General features: G+C 42.0%; 5 protein-coding genes across 7 annotated transcripts in view; 3 read left to right on the forward strand and 2 right to left on the reverse strand.

Moving 5' to 3' along the window:
* Positions 1 to 453: 453 nt before the first annotated feature.
* On the reverse strand, positions 454 to 2,912 carry LOC125765466 (beta carbonic anhydrase 1). The gene is made up of 3 exons (XM_049430651.1): positions 1,749 to 2,912; positions 1,415 to 1,687; positions 454 to 1,346 (listed from the first exon to the last, which is right to left on the reverse strand). Exons 1-3 carry the CDS (start codon positions 1,839 to 1,841, stop codon positions 945 to 947), a joined length of 768 nt encoding a protein of 255 aa, XP_049286608.1. The 5' UTR covers positions 1,842 to 2,912; the 3' UTR covers positions 454 to 944.
* Positions 2,913 to 3,432: 520 nt separating this feature from the next.
* On the reverse strand, positions 3,433 to 6,049 carry LOC125765450 (ras-related GTP-binding protein A). Its single transcript, XM_049430630.1, has 3 exons — positions 5,817 to 6,049; positions 5,617 to 5,716; positions 3,433 to 5,540 (listed from the first exon to the last, which is right to left on the reverse strand). The coding sequence occupies exons 1-3, from the start codon at positions 5,826 to 5,828 to the stop codon at positions 4,516 to 4,518; spliced, it is 1,137 nt and encodes a 378-aa protein (XP_049286587.1). The 5' UTR covers positions 5,829 to 6,049; the 3' UTR covers positions 3,433 to 4,515.
* A 577-nt stretch (positions 6,050 to 6,626) lies between these two features.
* Positions 6,627 to 7,990, forward strand: LOC125765479 (uncharacterized). 2 transcript variants are annotated; one of them, XM_049430681.1, is made up of 4 exons: positions 6,628 to 6,738; positions 6,809 to 7,149; positions 7,209 to 7,377; positions 7,453 to 7,984. In XM_049430681.1, the coding sequence occupies exons 1-4, from the start codon at positions 6,702 to 6,704 to the stop codon at positions 7,455 to 7,457; spliced, it is 552 nt and encodes a 183-aa protein (XP_049286638.1). In that variant the 5' UTR covers positions 6,628 to 6,701; the 3' UTR covers positions 7,458 to 7,984. The 2 variants fall into 2 exon arrangements, with proteins under 2 accessions (XP_049286637.1, XP_049286638.1); XM_049430680.1 differs by having other exon boundaries at positions 6,627 to 6,738; positions 7,209 to 7,990.
* A 180-nt stretch (positions 7,991 to 8,170) lies between these two features.
* On the forward strand, positions 8,171 to 10,086 carry LOC125765477 (GILT-like protein 1). Its single transcript, XM_049430678.1, has 5 exons — positions 8,171 to 8,439; positions 8,533 to 8,664; positions 9,417 to 9,578; positions 9,650 to 9,790; positions 9,871 to 10,086. Exons 1-5 carry the CDS (start codon positions 8,380 to 8,382, stop codon positions 9,958 to 9,960), a joined length of 585 nt encoding a protein of 194 aa, XP_049286635.1. The 5' UTR covers positions 8,171 to 8,379; the 3' UTR covers positions 9,961 to 10,086.
* An 869-nt stretch (positions 10,087 to 10,955) lies between these two features.
* LOC125765421 (serine/threonine-protein kinase Pak) overlaps positions 10,956 to 13,933 on the forward strand; it is a 58,396-nt gene continuing 55,418 nt past the window's right edge. The window contains exons 1-2 of one of the 2 annotated variants that reach the window (XM_049430556.1): positions 10,960 to 11,238; positions 12,425 to 12,684. The gene's annotated coding sequence lies outside the window, so the exon portion shown is untranslated. Of the gene's footprint in view, positions 11,239 to 12,424; positions 12,685 to 13,933 lie in introns of both variants that reach the window. The other variant, XM_049430555.1, reaches the window with a different exon arrangement.

A 13,933-nucleotide genomic window follows, 5' to 3' on the forward strand; every position in this document is an offset into this window, starting at 1 on the left:
TAACAAACTACAGCACCGTTTGAGCTACTTTAAACGGTTTAAACTACCAGTACCATTTCCATTCCAAACCGATCCATCAAAACAACCTTGTGGCCATTTTTCTTCCCCCCGGTTTGCGTGGGCAGACGATACGGCGTGGGCCCATTTTTCCACTCCAATTCCCTGCTACAACAACAGCCCTAGCTGCAAAACACTGATCGTATGTGGTGCTCTACACGTGCCGGGATTTAAATATGGAAAAGGAATACAAAACAGTAAGCTTGTTCGGATAAATGATGCTAAGGGTTAGTGTCATGCGTTGCGCATGATAAACGCCTAAAGGTATGCATTACGCATGTCACTTCTGAGAAAAGCACCACTAGCCGAAAACGTGCTTCATTATGCACGTGTTCGGTTTTATGTTTCCTTAAATTATTAAAAAAATAAAAAATTCACATCTTTTTTATTATTTCATAGAAGCTCTACAATGTAATTTACTTTATTTGAAGTTTAATGTGACTATAAAACTATACAAACTTTTATTCTCCATTCTTCTGCTGTGTTGCTGTACTTTTAAAGGTTTCTCTCTTATTCCCGTACCTTTAAATGAACAATAACAATTTGGTTGTAATCAGTGAATCTGAATGGAAAAAAATATTTCAAATATTTTTTTGTTTTTTTTTTACAAAACACTTAACTAAGCGGATATATTTTATACATTGCACATTTAACTCGACTAAACGCATACTGTCATAACATTCACATGTTTTACAATCACGATTCACTTTCTAACTTGGCTAGCCCAATTACTACAAACTAAGAAAGGACCATCCAATCCTTCAGCAAAACAAAATTTAAAAAAACCCCTCTCGACACAAAAGCGTTATCATTCAACCCGTATAGCACATCTATACATACTATCTAAACAGACACAACTCTCCCCAGGAACACACCAAAATGCTTAATCACGAATAGTACCGCCGTACCTCGTCCAGTAACCGTTCGATCGAGCTTTCATCGATCGCAATGAAACGCTTCGAGTTGCGGCTAAAGAAATAAATGTCCCCGGTGTAGATATCGAACCAGAGCGCATGAATGTGCAGATCGTGTGATTCGAGCCGGCGCTTCAGAAAACCGTACGACGCCACGTTCTCTATTTGCTGCAGTGTGTTAACTTGCGATAGTTTATCCTCGATCGCGAAATTGTTTTCCGGATCGATGTATGCGACAAACTTGCGGAGTGGTGTTTCAGAAGAAAAGATCAGCGGTTTGTCTAGACCGATTTCCTTGAGATTTTGAAACTTGGCCAGACTGGTATTGGCGTGCTCGCACAGCCACGCTCTCAGTGGAGATATGCGCCGGTTTTTCTACAAAGCGGAAAAAAGAAAGATCAGTAAAACGAGCGATAAAAGAATGCTAACACTCGCACACGTACCAGTGAAGAAAACTCCGGATCCTTTAGCTGGTATAGTAAATTCATCGCCTTGCAATCACTGTGGCCACACACAATGATGTGCTTAATGTTGTTAACGACACACCCCAACTCCAAGGCCGCTGGTTCGCAGCTAAAATACTCGTCCTGAAAGTGTTCGGCATGTGGCACGAGATTGCCCGCATTTCGAACCACAAACATATCGCCGACGTGTGTCTCCGTGAACCTGGTCGGTATCATTCGACTGTCCATACAGGTGAAAAAGACGGCTTTTGGCTAATCGAAGAGTAGACTTTTAGCATGTTTTTCTTCACCAGTTTATGTGTATAGTACATACCTGTGGATTGTCACGGACTTTCCGGAATTCCTGCACCATTTGCTCGCGGGTCGTATGCCGGTAACGCATAACGCCACGCAATATTCGTTCCATGACTCACCGGTAGATGATGACTGAAGGGTGTGTTATTAATTCCCGTTTTGGCAGAAGCTTCCACCAAGCGTGTCGGGTTATTTCCGATTTGCAAATATCGCACGATCGTCTTGCAAAAACACGGCACTTGAAAACACTTTGACACGTAGCTTGAGCTCGGGTCACCGGATGGTAAGCATCGTTTCCCCAACTCGTTAGCAACTATTATCTTGACCAGTGAGCATATTACAAAACATTAAATTAGCACTACCCGTTGATACCTTTTAAGAAAACACACACGGAGGACCGATATTATCGTTTAAGAGGGCATGATTTCTGGACGCTTATTCTCGCGTCGGATGACTTCACAACCTGCGATCGATTAAAATACGACACTGAACGCAGAAATAGTGCGATCATAAACAGTGTCCCCTCTTTATGATCCACGATCAACGATCGGTTCCACCACGACAACGGTACGACAATGCTCCAACCCGATCACACAAATACATGCTCCCCACATTTTGCCCCATAAATGATGCCATCGTGTTCAGTGGGTTAAAGGGTGGATACCGATTGCAAAGAAGGGGGAGGAAGCTGAAAGAATCTCACAGGCTGGTAAACAAACATGCCACGGTGTGCGTACCACCCGTGCACGCACACATTCATTTACACGTGGCGGCGCAATGGAGCCGCCATGGAGCTAAAAGCAAGCTATCCCCCCGTCACTATCTCTTTCCGATGCACGCCGTTAAACCGTTGCTGGAAACCGTAGCAATGTTTCCACGACCAAGGGCAAGAAAAGAACGAACGATTGCGTGAGGCAACAGATAGTGCGAGCCAGTCTCGAGCGAAGGTCACTCTCGTTTTCGAACGTAAAATACGCGTGCATTGATTTCACTGGATGAAAATTGAACCATTTGTGGGACGAGTTGTTAGAATCTTTGTGAAGTACAGTCCATTACTGTCCTAGAAGAACCACAAATATTTGCGTATCTTATTACAACGGAAACATTATTGTTGAGATGCGTCATTTTGGACCAACAATAAGCTGCAAATTATTTTCGTAACGATCACTTAAGAATAAGAATGTTCCATATAAGAACCACCACTTAAATGTTAACGAAATGAACAGAAAACGAACTATTTTACCACGACCAAATGTGGACCCGCGTATTCCCACGGGCACTGCGGCACTAACTGTTGCGATAGTCGGAATAAAACGCTGATAAGATTTGATACCATCGGTAACCGTCCGGGGTTCGACACTACTCACTGGGTCAGCTGTCGACTGAAGGAAGGTTCGGTAAATAGGGGCTGGAAAACGAACCTATCCCACCAGCATGATGTGGTTCGATTGCGACGAAGAAGAAGGCAACAAAACAAAACCGCATCCGATGCGCATGCATTCCGTGTTTCTGCTATCATCCATTAACAGAATCCCTAATCGACCCAACCCGAACCTAGAGCTTGTTCGTTCCTGAAAGCACGAAGAGTCATAACAACAGGATCTAACGATTGAAAAGTTTGCCACAAAATATATGCACGAAAATGTTATCAATTTTGGGCTTACGGGATGATTTTTAACTCATTCTAATGTACCAAAAAAAAATTATTTCATCAATAATGCTTTTATTCGTACACCCGCTGTAGTTTGGCTTTATTTCACTGTTTACATCTTAGCTTCACAACTCTACGCTCCCTTTGCAATGTGTTTTGCTCTACTATTATCAATAACTCATTTTCCTTTCTCTCACAGTTCCACCATTTATACAATTTTACGTACTTCTAATTATTCGGTTTGTTCGGGTTATTTTATCTATATTTTCTCCATTTTCCGGCCACTGCTTTATTCCAAAATCACCCTATTTCTGCAATCGGCATAAGGGTGTGAGGGAAAGTGGAAATATGTTTGGTCCATGATTGAGGAATTCCGAGATATTGTAGAATAGAGGTTTTTTTTTATTCAACTGTCGAAAACAGAGTAAAGTTAAAGGGATCATTATAATGTTTCTTCTTGTTTTTTTTTTTCAAAATCAAAGCTCATATACAAATGATGCTTTTCGATCATATCGCTGGGACCATCATCATTGAACACATGCACCCAACGGGAAGGATTTGATTTAAGCGCTCAATATACTAAGGGAGATGTATGGCGAGCAAGAGCTAATAAAGCTTACATATATATAACACCTTCATAAAACGATTGGATCATCAGTAATTATTATAAAGTAGTAAAATAAAAACAAAACACACACGTTCATACGCTTCGCAAATGACTAATATCGTCAACAACAAGATTATCAGGAACACATTATTTAACAACAATATGGAACGTCCTGCAAAGCCATGTGCAACTATTCGTGTATGGTTCGCCTATCGGTTTGGAAATGGGGGAAGGAAACAAAAAAAAAACAAACAAAAACGAAAAACTTGCCGATATTCTGCTGATCACGTGAGTAGAGAATTTACCAGCTTCTGACTTAGTGGTGGAGTTTGCTCTTCCTAATTGCCATCGAACTTCGAACGGGGCCGGAATTCAGTACGCTTCGCGCGTCTTTTTCGCTTGCAAAATTTAAAACAAATGACTGCGAAAGTAAACGCTATCATCAACGGCATCAGGCTACTGGAAGATCACGTCCTAGTGTATTCGTTTTGCTTACCGGAAGTAGTAATACTTCTTCCGGTACAGGTATCAGTGATAAGCGTTCGTTGTCGTATTATGGTGGTAGGATTGATATTGCGTTAGGTGATGAGCCTGCTGCTGTTGCTGGTAGAGCTGCTGTTGCTGCTGCTGCTGACCAGCGTACTGGTGATAGCCTCCTCCGCTTCCAGCATAGTGATTCGGGTGTGTTCCTCCATTTACCAGCCCATGACCACCACCGTGGTTAATCGCTGCATGATGCAGATGATGGTTGTTACCACCGGTGCTGCTGTTTGGATTTTCCAGCTCCTCGAAGTACTTGCGCGCGTTCCGAATGTTGATCAGCGTCGCCTCAGATGGTATCGAAGGATCAGACATCACCACCATTACGTACGTATTGCTCGTGAATGTGTCTATGAAGGCCGCAAACACACTGTTGCGTACCTCCATGGACGAAAACTTCGCACCGAGCTTCGAGCAAGATAGTTTAAACTGTTTGATAATGTTCGAAACCTTCTCGAACCGATGGCTGTCCCGGTGCTGCTTTCGCTGGCAGTGTGAAATCACCAAAAACGTTGCCCGCTCGAACAGCAGCACTTCGTCAGCATCCACAACGTTTGCGAAGTAATTCAACGAGTGCTCGAGCGCTTTTACATTCGGTATCAGCTGGTAAACGATACTGCTCCACGCTCGGTACAGGGTTTCGTCCCAGATGCTCGTCCGGAATGCCGTGCATTCTAAAGGTCGCGAACAGCGCTTCAAATCTTCCTCACGCTCCTTGAAAATAATATCCCGCTGTTCCTCCGCGACCAAATCCATCTTGTGCACGAGGCAGAAGATTTTCGCATTTGGAGAATTCACGAGCAATGCCTCCAGACAGGACTGATAGTAATGCATATCCTTGTCCAGTTCACGGCTTTCCACATCGAACACGTATATCAACACCTCCACATTCCGGAAGATGTTGTCCTTCTGTGAGGCAAAGTACTGCTCCATAAACGATTCTTGGCCACCGCAGTCCCACAAATTGAGCACGAGATTACCCAAGAAGCGTACATGTGAATGTTCGACATCAACTACGGGAAGGTGTAAAAGACAAAGAATGGTTTAGCAAAGACTATTTGCAGCTTGTTCCGGAACGGAGATATTCACTTGTCGCTCCCAGCCGTCGTGTGTCCCTGGCGATGTAGTTGGCGAAGATAATCGATCGCATACTGGTCTTGCCAGATCCGCTCTTTCCCATCAGGAGCACCTGCAAGACGAAGGCAGTAAACCATTACATTCGCGTGAATCATTCTTATCCTTGAGACACTGTTATGACGGTAACGTCGTAGAAAACAAACATTACGAACCTTTTTCTTCATTCTGTTTTGGCGTAGTATATCGGTTGCAGCACGATAGGAGTTGGAACAAATGAAACGTGCACACAAGTCGAATGTTTAAATAACACGTAGATTGTTCACTGAAAGTGTATAGTTCTGATTGAAAATAGATTAGAATCACGATCTTTCTTTTCCTTTTTTCTTCCAGCACAGATAGCAGGAACCAACAAAAAAATTAACAACAAATGTTTTTGACGTTTGACGTTTGGAGATTCACAGTGTGACCACACTGCTTTCCCATAGTGCTGCAAAAGAGCAGGAAAGAGAATCGATTTTATGGCAGTGAAATTGAATCTCGTGAATTTGAATGTGTGGCGCGCAATTTAATACACGTGTAAAATCAGCTAACGATAAATTTATCTGCAATAGCTATATTTTCTTATTTTCCCTGTTATGTTTCATGTTATGGAATTCAACTCAACCATAGCCACGTATAATAGTAATTATTTTCCAATATCTCTATGAATCATTTTCTAAAATTCGATGCAACCAATTTCTAACGGAAATTTCTTTTAAGTATGTATTTAAGAAAAAAAATTGTTTTAATGATTAAAATGAATCCCTTATATATAAACGATAACAAAACGAAAAATTGCAAATAAATAAACTAAAACATTGTAGTTACATGATCATGCATACGATCACCTGAGCAGTTGTTTAAGTACGCGCATCGACGCTACTATCTCAAAAATGTTAGGTATTGATAATCGCAGCGGAATATGTTCATACTTCTCTCAATACAATACAAGGCGATTGCCTTTGCCAACTCAAATTGTTTGTCGTACTATAAAAGAACATGTACTTAGTCGTTAAGCAATAGTCTGTGTAAATAAGTTGTAGTTTGAAAGTATAACAATGCTTGCAGTACTTTTATTTTTATCGTGCCTTTCTGGTAACCATGACTAAGCAAAACATTTGCCCTCGGAATTATTTTTATCGGAATACTTTTTCTCTTCCTTTAGCAAGTCTAGCGGAAACGTCGAACGAAGAAAATGTGCAATGTTTCGAGGAAATTAAAGAATTCTTTAATCTTGCATTTGATACGCTGGTTTTGCAATCTGTAGAACTATTTGGGCCAGAAAAAATAGAAACTATGATAGCAAACCTGGCAACCAAATCACCTTATGCTCGTATGCAAACGCAGCAGAGCTGGAGTTCAGAATCCTCCTCAGAATCATCCTCAGAATCATTTGAGCAAATTTCCAATCATGCAGCCCAAAAAATGGCTGCGTTGTTGGGAAAGTTGGACTTTCTAATACAAAACATTAACCACACTATTTCCGCCTCCTCGTGTGTCAAGCATGTAAGTAGAATAATCTAAAAATGTTAAAAACTTACACAGTAAAGTTGCATTCTTTACAGTTACAATCAATGGATGGTGCCAAACTACAACAACAGCTAGCTTTTAGCTGTGAAACTTCTCCTCTGGTATGTTTCGTATTCCGGGTACTGCACTGGATGTATGTAGAACCTACGTACGAGATTCTACAAGTATTACGCCATTGGATACAGATACAATTCGTCAACAATGGTATGACCTAAAAGTCAATGTCCAATCGCAATGTACAAGCTGTATATTAGATTGGGTTTTAACTGCCTGTTTCAGATTAGATACAGCTTCGTTATCGACGGTAGGCCCTCTGCTGCCGGAAAAAGTAGTCCCGACCCCGACAATACCGTGACACCTGAGCAGATATCGGTGCGCACCTGAGAAGATAAGCACCAATTCTTGTAGGTGACGGGAGATTTGCGCACATGATTGAATGTCGGGACTACAAACTGAGTTTTATTTGAATGGTTGAATGAGATCTGACAAATGCGTTTCTTGAATCATATCTTGACAAATAACTGCGCAAGAACAATTATGAAATGGATGATGGAAATGCCAACAAAAAAGAATCCCACTTACAACTTTCAACGCCAAACATAATAAAGAAGCCTCAACTGATAGTAATTCTGTGCTGTAATTGTAGTATTTTTAGTTTTAATCTTCTCGTCTTTTGTGGTAACTTTTCAATCGTGATGAATCTGTTCCCACGCATTTATCTGCATACTTCATCTTTTTTTGTTGAAACGAACACTCTCGAAGCGCTAGAAAAGCCACCGACACCCAAACTGCTGTACAACTGTAACAAACCAAGCCCTCCTAATGCCTCATCGCACGCGTATTACCTTAATGTTCCACCAAACTGCCTGTACTAAAGGACGCACACTACCATGGCACGTGCTACACGCACGCATCGGAGCCCACTCAGAACGCACTCGCAGCTTCATCGTGGTCGTCGTGTGTTGGTGCAGGTCAATCAGCTCTGCCACACCGTACGACACAAACGGCTTCAATCACACAAGAAATCGCTGATCGTTCACGATTTGGAGGGGTGAACGGTAGGCGAAAAACCATTTAGCACGACTCGTTTTGGCTGCATTCCGCTTGATACCGTCAGACGCAACGGATTGAAGCTGCATCCCACCAGAGTTTAAGTCCATTTTTTTGCATTTAGAAGTGACTTTATTGTAACCAAAACCTACAACCATGAAGCAATCACTGGCGGCGATCTTAATTCTGGCGGCATTCGCTGCAAATGTACAAGCGGTAAGTATGTCGCGATCAGTATGAAACCCTACAAGAAGTGCGTACAGATGATGTGATCACTGTTTTTTTTTTGTTGTACTGTGAATCGTGTAGGTTACGGTGGATGTCTACTATGCCCATCTTTGCCCGGACAGTGTGCGCTTCGTACAGGATCAGCTTCTGACATTGAATCCGACACTTCTCAACGCCATCACCCTTGACTTCATTCCCTTCGGCAAGGCACAGGTAAGCAGAGTGTAATAGTGTCACAAAAAGCGAAAGGTCTCCAAAAAGCTGAACCAACTAATAATAGGTGAAATCGAAACAATTCGGATGACAAACGATCTATTAGTTATCATCTCTTTGGCTGTGACAATCCTATTGGGCTACAAGTTGTATTCAGTGGCCAAGAAACCTGTTTCGTTTCACACTGCTTTGTGCTACCTTTGGAGAGTAGATTTCGAGTTTTGTCTGCATAAGTTAAATCGAATCAGACCGTTCGCATAGTAATGCGATTGTTCTTGAGCTAGCATTTCCCGCGAGCTAGTCGGTGCCATAGAGAAACCGGATTTATTTCACAAGACCACAAGCACGCGCACGATCGATGTTGATCTCGCTTGTTTTCGCAGCTGTATGTGCTTAAGTGTCTTCACAAAACATAAAACGAACTCAATATCACTTGTATGGCAAGGAAATTTGATTACAGTATTGTTTTAAAATTCATCCACCCGACGATCGCATTAATTATTTGTGCAACACTTTTAATTCTTCTTAACCGATCATTAGGCAATCAGAGAAGCCTTCCCACGCACTATAAAGGTCAATGTGAATTAGCTTTAAGCACAACACACCAACTACCTACCGGTGTTGGCCGTACATAACTGCAACAATTTCGAAAGTAGTGTTTCCGTCCCATTCATCCCACAAACAATACTGTTTTGGTGTGAAATCAGTGCGTTACCTAACATTTGCTTTATTCATTCCACACTGTTTTGCAGAGTGTCAACAATGGCCAAAGTTTCATTTGCCAGCACGGCCCTGCAGAATGCGAGGGAAATCGTGTACAATCGTGTGTTCTCAGTTTGCTGCCAAACCAGCCGGCTAAGGTGAACTACGTCGGATGCCAGATGAGCTTCACTGCTGATCCACGTGGATGGGAGGTAAGTGGCGGTTTATTTAACTTAATGGATAAATAATTGATAAACTTGTTGAAACTGCTCTACATTCTCAGTGCGCCTTCCGTTCGGGAGTTAATCTTAATGCTGCCGAAGCATGTGTTGAAGGTACACAGGGAACGACACTTCAACTCGAGGCGGAACGTCGTACGCAGCTGATCGCACCAGCGTTCATTCCAACCATCGTGTTCAACGGAGTAAGCATGCGACGAATTGAAGTTTATGATAACGAATTGAATTAACGATTGGCAAATGTTGTTGTTTTCTTTTCTCTCAGCAATTTGACCAGGGTCTTCAAGATCGCTCTCTGACTGACTTTGCTGGCATTATTTGCGAACTTGCTGGACTCTCCGGTGTGGGTTGTTAAACTCTACTGTTTTTTTTATATTACAACCAACTTGACGAATTTGTGATTAACGTTAAGAAAGTCAATGTATCTGAACCAGACGCGAAAAATTCACAAGAAATACATTATCAGTGAACTTAAACAAAACGCAGACCAGTTTTTCTGTACCTCGAAGCGATAGATGTGGTAGATCTTTTAAATAGCATGAAAATACAATGGATTATCCTAATCTTATCAACCCGTACGTTATGCGCACAAAATGTATCGCCAAATTGTTATAAATTATGGTAGCATATTTATAGCGCCAATAGATTATTGTTGATAAATTATCAGACGGTTGGTGTTCACTTGACCAAATGGGAATGATTAAGCAAAGATAAACCACAATTTATAACAGGGAACATTGCTGTGACGTTAATTATCAAGCGGACACTAAATTGTTCCATCCATTTCAATGTATTGTATTCAATTTTGTACTTATTTACTTAGCGAAAAATCATTTCTCTTAGCTTCTTTAAAGGAATGTTTTGCAGTAAATTAAAAATTACATATGCGGGGAGCTGGTATGAACTAAGGCTTGTGTTATTTGTTTATTTATTACGTGTCAGATTCGTCATGTTTTTTTGCCATCAAGATATTTTGCCAGCTGAATGTTTTTAAATGTTTTCACATCTTACCCCAAAATGCAACATAGATGCAAGAACGATCAAATTAAAAAGGTCACAGTAATAACCTTCACACTGCACCTGTCCACTTCACGTATATACTGTGGTAATTTACGAAGAAATTGAATATTCTCCTTTTTACAGAGTTTACAAGATAAATTAAACGGATTATTGCTGCTAATATTTTATAACTAAAGTTTTAATAGTAAATTTCATGCAAAGTTGCTATATTTGTACCAATTTCTGTAAAATATAACTTACCAGTTTTGAAAACATCTCTATAAACTACATACCACGAATGACAGCTAAACAAAACCAACACAATCGCAACATTACCGTTGTAGGGTTCTGCGTAAGCACTTGCAAAACAAGAAGAAGAAGAAAATGAAAACGGAGTGAAATGTAACGCACACCGAACGGAGAAAAATCGAGTCACCGTGTCGTGCTAATTTTCTAAGGTGGTCACCCTTTCCTGCACACGGAAATACACGGTTCGGAACGGGTTATCGCGGGTGGTGTTCTGTGTTCCAGCTAACGAACGGGCCACAACCCAACTTGACAACTAATTCGCTGGCCGACCACACGTCTTGGTCCGATTCTAAATGGAATATTCGCCGTCTTTGTGGAGCGCGAGGTAACTACGATTGCTCAGCCAACTGTGTGTTCTAGATGAACCTTCTTTCCATGGAAGATGGTACAGTTTTCGACGCTTCTTCCTGCAATGGTGCCTCTACTTGAACCAAATTGTTTCCGTACGAAAGGAATCGGTATCTTCAACGGCATGTGTAGGTGCCTCCTGCTTGCCGAATGCTTCATACTATCGCTAATCGATGCAATGGTCATGTCAGTGCGAGATGTGACTTTAGAGTGTAATTGTTCGTAAAAGTTAGCTTTTTTTTTCATTCCGCAGTGTTTCATGCTAAAAAGATTACAGATTTGTAAATGCTTAGTTGGACGTATATGAAAATTGATTCACGCAGAACAGGCCGTGATAGAACTTCAAGAGAGGGAGGCAGAAGGCTTGCGTATGATTTATCCGCCCTATGTCACCTTCCGCTGGCCTGTTCTTTCGCGTGTTTCAGCAAGCGCAAGCGTGCATGTGCAGCTCTGTGTGTGTGCGTGGGTATGTGTGTGAATGTCGCGAAGACTGTCGCGACCATCACGCAAACGGTATCGATTTGGAGCGAAATCCAGATCCGGTAGGTTGGTTTAGTTGCCCTGTGCATCATCAGCATGTTACCGATCCTTCGTATTCCGACGATGGGTCAAAATGCATTAAAGGAATACAATCATGGTGCTGCTGATGGGTGACTGCGGAGACAATCGAAGCAACCATAGCACAAGAAACAGTAAATACTCTTTGAAAAGTGAAGGAAGCGGTTATTAGACCTCTCCCCCAACCCAGCACAAGTCCCAACGATGGTGAGTTGGTGAGGCCAGCGGCTAGCGGAAAGGTACCACAATATGATGTGTTTTTTCCACTGGAAAATAACATAAAAAGTGAAGAAAAAAATCGCATGCGGATAGTGTGTGCGTATGTGTCGCGGTAGTGTACCTGTGCGAATATTGTCAGTGGCTTTACCATACCAAAGTGCATTGGAAGAAATTTAGCATCCCACACCCAGCTAGCACAAGCATCTAGCAGGCTTTGTGGATGCCTTAAAGCCGGTGTGTGATTTTTATCGTAATTATGCGAAAAACGACGAATTAACGCCAACCTTTATTTCGCAAATTCGCCAATGCAAAGCAACAGAGCGTCTGGTTGCAATGCCGGTACGGAGCTGATAATAAACTGAACCTTTATTTTATCGCCTGATTAGTGTGACCGTTTGAACACAGACAGGCAAAAGATTGATGGTATGGTCTTCTGCGTCCGATAAACGTCGTGATTTCGATGCGGCATATCGCTATTATCCTGGTTCCGTTCCCCGAAGAGCTATCAACATCATACATGTACGACGGATGCTCCCGAGGCGAGGAAACCGCAGCTGGCCGATGAACAAAACTGTCACCAGAGCAAAATTATATTCCAACGGTTGCTATGCAGTTGCAATCTTCTTCGATGCATCGTATGTTGCCGGTAAGTCTATCCTCGGTTTTTGAGAGCATGAGTCATCGGTTGTTGCTTTTTTTGCAGGCTCGATTCACACGATACTATACAGGAAAGGAATGATAAATGCAATAGAGGAAAGGCATTCGTTTTGCAATGCTCAATTGTTAGAAAGCGATCACCACATAGCATCAGCCTTTATGGCTGGGGACGACAATACGCTACATGAAAATATTTCCGCTTTACGAATTAATGGACATGCTTTGAATGAAGTAAAATCATTAATGTAAATCTGGATGATCTGGCCTATCTTGCTTAACGATTGACTACGTGTGACTTGCACCACACATAAAGAATATGTTCCGATAGAGCCGCAATACCGGGATTATATGTACATAATACATATTCCTGATGATTGCCTGAAATAAAACAAAAACCTTGGCATATTTTCGTGCTAAGAAATCTAGCATATTGTTAGTTCAAAGTAACTAAAAATAAGCGAAATTGTAAGGATTCATTTATAGAATTCACTAACAATCCATTCATCACATTGCTTGGTATATCGCAGTTTTCCAGCGCTGTACCCATTCTTCCCGACATTGAATTGCATTGATGCTGCTCCTAAGTAATCGTCGTGTAAGTTGTCACACGCGACACATAGCACACACTGGCACAAGAATACCTAACGCATCGCCAACGTTAAGTCCCCTGTTCTAAACTAGGAATCAATAGTCTACCGCGCTGTGACGAGTGGCGCTACCTCGTAACGAACCGCGTGCAGACGCATTTCCACTCCAAACATCCATCATGCTTCCGTGCTTCCCAACTGGTTACTCCCCAAAATACTGTTGGCATCCAAAATAGACGGAAAAGAAATAATAAAATTAAACCGCCCGGTGAAAAAAGCGCGGGCGACCAGTGCGCTACGAAGGCGTACGTAGCGTATATGCAACAGCGTGAGATCGAGGGTGCGAACGATGTAAAGAAAACAAGCGTCTTCTTATAAATATAAATATATCTCTTAAGTGCTTCACCGCACACTCACACACATACACGGTTTCTTCCACTTCAGCGTGGATCGGTCTCGAACGTTGGTGCTCCGGTCGCAATGCATTTCACGGTTGGGGTTCGGTCTGCGCCATGTTCTTTGATGCAACGTCATTCACAGTGGAAAATATTTTAGCTTAGCGAGATGGACGCGCATACGCCGGGAGTATATGTCTTAGGAGCATCTTGTCACCATCCATACACCATGTTCAATCAGAACACGACGATGATG

Source organism: Anopheles funestus, chromosome 2RL, assembly GCF_943734845.2.
Source record: "Anopheles funestus chromosome 2RL, idAnoFuneDA-416_04, whole genome shotgun sequence".
Classification (NCBI taxonomy): Eukaryota; Metazoa; Arthropoda; class Insecta; order Diptera; family Culicidae; genus Anopheles; species Anopheles funestus.